We start from the raw sequence: 6,510 nt of genomic DNA, 5'->3' as shown, positions 1-6,510 counted from the left end.
ATATATATATATATATTATTACTACTATTAGTCCATCCAAAAAAATGTTAATCCACTCCATTCATAATTTCTAAACTCGCTCTTGATATAAAGTAATCGTATCAATATATTGATTATATTTCTTTCAATTTTATTATTTATTTATGTTTTTGGAAAAAGTATTTTCAAATATAAGGGCAGCGCGTGAAATAATGCAAGTAAAAGGGTGCGTACGTTTTAGAGTTAGAGACTCAAAGTGCCCAACAAAACATTTCTTACCAAACCAAAGAAAGTGACAAGGCAAGCAAAATGCCAAACTTTCATCTCATCTAATCTTTCATCAAAGTTTGTTCTTCACACCCTCTGTCTGGCTCCTCTTCTTCGTCTTCACCCACTCTCTCACTTTTCTCTCTCTCTAAAACCCTCTCCTTCTCTCTCTAAAACCAGACCCATCAATGGAACACTCACCAAAACCTCAAGATTTTCAAAACCCATCTCTGATACCATCCCCAAACAGCCTTAGCACCCATAGCACAACCAGTAGCAGCAGCAGCAATGGACTCCACCACCACCCACCACCACAACCATCGCCAACAACACCCAGACCCATCACCAGATCGGAGCCCAACAATCCATACCCAACAACCTTCGTCCAAGCAGACACCTCCTCCTTCAAACAAGTAGTCCAAATGCTCACCGGATCCTCCGAGACGGCGAAGTTCGCCGCCGCCGCCAAACCCGACCCGCCTAAGAATCCGATTCCGCCCATCAAGACCGGACCCATGAAAGAGAAAGCAGCTTCCAAGCTCTACGAGCGAAGAAACAGCCTCAAGAACTTCAAGATCAGCCCACTCGTCCCCTTCCTCGTTCACAATCCCGGGTTCTCTCCCCGGAACCCGAACCAGCCGGAGATCCTGTCGCCGAGCATGCTTGACTTCCCGTCGCTGGTTCTCAGCCCGGTCACTCCTTTGATACCCGACCCGTTTAACAGATCTCCACACAACCCAGGCAGTGCGAATTTGGATATGGAAGCTGAGAACAAAGCGATTGCGGAAAAGGGTTTTTATTTGCATCCATCGCCGGCGAGTACTCCGAGAGAGTCCGAGCCCCGACTCTTGCCTCTGTTTCCGGTCAAATCGCCCCGAGTTTCAGGTTCTTCTTCTTCTTAAAACGAGTTTTGTTACTGTATGATTATATATTTATATATAAATATATATAATTGGGCTTTAATGTGGCAAATGTTGTTATAAATTTGCAATGGGCTATTATTAAGATATATATAGAGAGAGTCTCTTTGTTCCAATTGTATATCTGTGTTTTTTTTTTTTGTTTTAATTTTTGTATCTCTAAGATTAATTTTTTTTGGTACTTGAAATATAATTAAGGATTGTAATGAGTTTGTGCGGGATAATTGCATACTCTCTCTCTCTCCCTCTCTCTCTCTCGTCACTTTCTCTCTCTGTAAAATGGATTGATGAAGGAAGGAATGAATGAACAAGATCCAATACAAATTTTTATTTATTTTTGGTTGAAAAAATCTAATTCATTTTTTTTTTTTTTTTAATATATTAACATATCAAATTTTGGAAAGAGAAATGGACTATGTGGGTGTACGAATGAATGAGGAAAAAGGCACAAAGTGGTCTGGCAAAAGGGGTATCTGTCAATAAAATACAGTAGTAGAGAAATGGGCATGGAATCTCTAGTCATTCAGACTCTTTCGTTATCATTGTGACATAGGAAAAGATGCCAGGAAAGCCTGGTGTACCGTGCTGGAAAAAAAATTGAGTACAGTGTACTTCACTGGATGAAAACATATTTTTTAGTTTGAAAATAGAAAATTTTATACACACATTCTCCAACTTACTTATGTAATGATAAAAACTCTCAGCTCACATCTTTAACGTTGATTTAAATCCACTCGAGACCAATCGAGGAATTTTTCAATAATTGTTTCGTGCATGCAGCATAAAACTGACACAAAGATTGAGTTTAATTTTCTTACCGAAATAGCAACTCACATTTTAAAGGCCGAGAGTTTGAATTGAGACCAACTAAGAGACTTTTTTCAGTAATTGTTCCGTGCATGTGGCATAAAGTTGACCGAAAGATTGTGAGTTTAATTTTTTTACTGAAATAATAGCTCGCATTTTAAAAGCCGAGAGTTTGAATTGAGACCTGAGAATTTTTTTTCAATAATTGTTCTATGACATAAAGCTGACACAAAGACTGGGAGTTTAATTTTCTAACCGGAATAGCAGCTCACATTTTAAAAGCCGAGAGTTTGAATTGAGACTTGAGAAAATTTTTGCACTAATTTTTCCGTGGCATAAAGCTGACACAAAGATTGGGCGTTTAATTTTCTAACCGGAATAGCGTAACGACAAAAACACTCGGCTCACATCTTAAAAGCCGGAATCCCCTTGAGACAAACTGAGAGAATTTTCTCAATAATTGTTCCGTGCATGTAGCACATAACTGACACAGGGATTGGGCGTTTAATTTTTTAAATGGAATAGCGTAACGACAAAAACTCTCAGCTCACATCTTAAAAGACGGAATCCCGTTGAAACCAACTAAGAGAATTTTTTCAATAATTGTTACGTGCATGTGGCACAAAGCTGAACAAAGATAGGGAGTTTAATTTTCTAACCGAAATAGCTTAACGACAAAAACTCTCAGCTCACATATTAAAGGCCAGGGAGTTTGAATCCCCTTGAGACCAACTAAGAGATTTTTCTCAATAATTGTTCTGTGACACAAAGCTAACACAAAGATTGAGAAATTAATTTTCTAACCGAAATAGCATAATGACAAAACTCGCTCATGTCTTAAAAGCGGGGAGTTTGAATCCCCTTAAGACCAATTGAGAGAATTTTTTCAAAAATTATTCCGTGCATGTAACACAAAGATGACATAAAGATTGAGAGTTTAATTTGTTTAACCAGAATAGCGTAACAACAAAAACTCTCAACTCACATCTTACAAGTCAATAGTTTGAATCCTCTTTAGACCAATTTTCTCAATAATTGTTTCATACATGGTCCTAGACCAGATCAACCACTAGTTGATACATAAGCAAAAAGTTAAATAAAATTGATATATTTACTTATGTGTTAACTAGTGATTAGTCGGGATTAATGATTATCCAATTATGTAATAATTTATCGAAAAAAGGGTTTAATTTTCTACCCTAACGCAAGATTTTGTATTCCATTAAGGCTTCAGATGAAAAGTAAAAGTAAAATAAATTTTCGTCGTGTATTAAAAATTATTATTTTATAATTTAAATAGCACAAAACCTACCTTGATAAGAATGATATTATTATAAGTTCAAAAAACTTTCACAAAGAATTAATTTTTTTATTATTTTTATTTTTTTCATCTAACCTAACTTGCCTTAAATGAAATGGCGGGTACAATTGCATAACAAAAGGGGAATAGATTTAATAACATAATTGAGGGTTTATCACAAAAATAGGTTTGCTCTCTCATTTGCTACTTATTTAAACACAGGTAAAAATATCAAAGGTTTGAATTTATAAAGAACAATGCTTGCCTTAAACCGCATAAGAAGGAACCCCCTTCTTATGATGAGGTGGTCCAATAAAATATCAATAGGTGTTTAAATTTTAAATGAAAAAAAAAAAAAAAATGATAACTATAGGCAATAGAAACTGACCATTGCCTTTCTCTCTCACGCAGCGATATATATTATTTTTGTATTTTGAATCTAAAATCGAACATTGTTATGAAGAAAATATATATATTAGATCGGCATCTTTCAGTCATACATGAGAGTTGGGACAAATAATTACTATAAATTCATGGAGAATGATATTTATCATAAATTTATTTTCATGATACGAATTGTGAAAGACTGGCACTCTATTTATTAGCCACTTATTATTTTTTTTTTTCTAGGTTTTTTCGTTGATATAGAAATTAAAAATTTCCTCTTTTTTTTTTTTTTTTTCGCTTATGTATAAATTTTTAAAATTTTCATGTTCATCTTCTTTTATTTTTCTTTTCTTTTCTCATCCCAATCTTTCCTAAATTTCAAAACATTCCATATTCATCTTCTTTTCTTTTGTATCTAATTACAAACTTCTCATCCAAATTTAATTGTTTAAAGATGATTATCACCAAATAAAAATAATAAAAATAGATTTGTTAAAATTTTCTATCGAAAAAGTTATTTAATTTGGTATATTGTGTCATTCATACTTATATATAATATGTAATTTTGTATTTGAGAGAGGGAACATCATCATTCGTGATAAAGCCAATGTAGGCTTAGGGTCATTCCTCCCACTTGACCCAACTCTTTATAATTTGTGGTGTGTATATATATATATATATTCTCCATAATAATGTTTGATTTTAGATTCAAAATTTAGAAATAATATATTGAAAGAGAAAGAGGAAAGAGACAGTTTCTATTGCCTGCAGTAATTATTTTTTTTCTTTTAAAACTTAAACACCTGTTGATGTTTTATTTGGACACTTCATCGTAAGAAAGAAATTCTTTTTTATGCAACATAAAACAAGCATTGTTCGTTTATAAATGATAAATGATTGATACGAACGTCAGTATGACATGTAAGTAATTATTTTTTAAAATTACTATGATACTATATCACTCGATGTGGACATGAAAGTAATTAAAAACAATAATTTGTATGCTTTATTTTTTTGTACTTTTTTCTCATATTGACTTTCCATCTATATTATGCGGCCCACGTGAGCCACAAAATTTATTACAAAATACAAAGGTTGCTTTCAATTTTCAACTTCTGAAAAACAGATTTTAGCTCTGTTGAATGGGACTAAATTTGTTGATCTGTATATATATTTTTAAATTCATTATTATTTTTACATCATTTGCTCTGTATTACAATAGTTACAGACCTGTTTAGTTCTTTAAAAATATTGGAAAATAGAAAAAACAGTTTAAAATGTGAAAATTTTAAACATCACATAGTTTAAACTTTAAACAATCACATATATTTAGGTGGTGCATTGTAGAATTAAAATTGCACCTTTCGAAATCTAGAGATAATATTTTAAAAAGTAAAAATATTACAAGGAAAAACAGCACAAAGAATGAAACTTAATCACTAAAAACATTTCCGCAGCTAACAAAAAAAATTTAAACATCACATATTTTAAAAACTTATTTTATTTTATTTTATATATTTTATTTTTTTTGGTGAGGTGGATCTTCTGTTGTGGTCTACGGTGGAAATGGAAATATCTATTAATATGTATGGGGTCGTATTCAATAAATGAGTGTTGATCTCACTTACTCAATTTACCTTTTAAAAAAAAAAGAAAAAAAATGAGTGAGTGTTGAACTATTCTTCTTTGTTAAAAATATTTGTATTATTTGTAATTTTAAAAGTTGAGATATTTAGATGACTTGTAAAAGAGAGACTTAAATCGGTTCATTTTTTTATTTATAAGTTCAAGGGAATTCAAACTCCCAACAATGAATCGAGAATCTTTGCCATCATTCACGCTATTCCGATTAGAAAATTAAACTCTTTTTCTTATTAACCACAATATTTCCTTCTTTCTATTATAACAATTTTATTTTATTTTTTATTTTAATTCTATTTATTTTTTTGGTGGGTTAGATCTACTGTTGTGGTCCATAGTTCATGGTGGAAAAGTAAACATCTATTAATATGTATGGGGTCCTATTCAATCGAGTGAGTGTTGACCTTTTAAAAATTATAATATATATATATATGTAGTACAAGTAATTTTATGAGTTGAGATATCTAATGAGTTGTGAAAAGATTAAGACTCAAAACCTTTAATTATACATTATACATGACCTTGTTTACTTTTTCAATCTTATTATATTAAATCATGTGAGATATTATAGTATTCAGAAATGGGCGACTTGAAGCTGTCATTAAGTTAAAATTAAACGATTGCAATAAATTTACCAATTTAATGGTCTGAATGACCAAATTGGAACACTACTTTCAACCACACGAAATTTTATATGTGGACTTAGAGGAAAAGCAATTAATGTAACTTTGAATTGGTGTAAAGAAATCATGCATAGGTAGTTTTGCTTCTTCTTCTTTTCTTTTTTTTTTTTCTATATCAAACACCCTCCATCTCTCTTTTTGACTCAAAAGAGACCAAAATGAATAGAGACACAAGGAAGTGAAGGTGGGAGGGAAGTGGCACTTGTGATGATGAAAGAAAAGAAAAAGGAAGGGGGGAGAGAGAGAGAGAGAGAGAGTATTTATCGTGTGGAAAACTTACTACACTATATGATTTTGGTCAACCATAACTAACAATTGACCCATAAATTTTGTTGAGAAGGGGTGCCATTGAAGAAAACTAATTTAAAGATAAATTTTTTAAAACATAAAATAATAATCATAAGAACCTGATTACTTAGGGTGCGTTTAGATACATAGGAGAGAAAGAAAAAAAGAAGAATAGTATTAGTTAGGAAAGAAAAGAAAATAAAAGAAAAGAAAGGATAGTAATAATTTCTATTCATGT

At 31.9% G+C, this 6,510-nt stretch overlaps 1 protein-coding gene across 1 annotated transcript; it reads left to right on the top strand.

Annotated features, from left to right (window-relative positions):
- Positions 1-314: 314 nt before the first annotated feature.
- On the top strand, positions 315-1,390 carry LOC132305326 (VQ motif-containing protein 4-like). Its single transcript, XM_059802989.1, has one exon. It carries the CDS (start codon positions 435-437, stop codon positions 1,146-1,148), a length of 714 nt encoding a protein of 237 aa, XP_059658972.1. The 5' UTR covers positions 315-434; the 3' UTR covers positions 1,149-1,390.
- Positions 1,391-6,510: the final 5,120 nt, after the last annotated feature.

This window comes from Cornus florida, unplaced genomic scaffold, assembly GCF_030987335.1.
Source record: "Cornus florida cultivar Cherokee Brave unplaced genomic scaffold, ASM3098733v1 CherokeeBrave_3.0.0_Hap2_Chr01, whole genome shotgun sequence".
NCBI lineage: Eukaryota > Viridiplantae > Streptophyta > Magnoliopsida > Cornales > Cornaceae > Cornus > Cornus florida.
The sequence above is the reverse complement of the archived record's forward strand: the minus strand, read 5'-3'. Positions and strand labels throughout refer to the sequence as shown.

Coding starts and splice junctions, on each gene's coding strand:
- LOC132305326 (XM_059802989.1), top strand. CDS start 435: ATGGAACACTCACCAAAACCTCAAGATTTTCAAAACCCATCTCTGATA.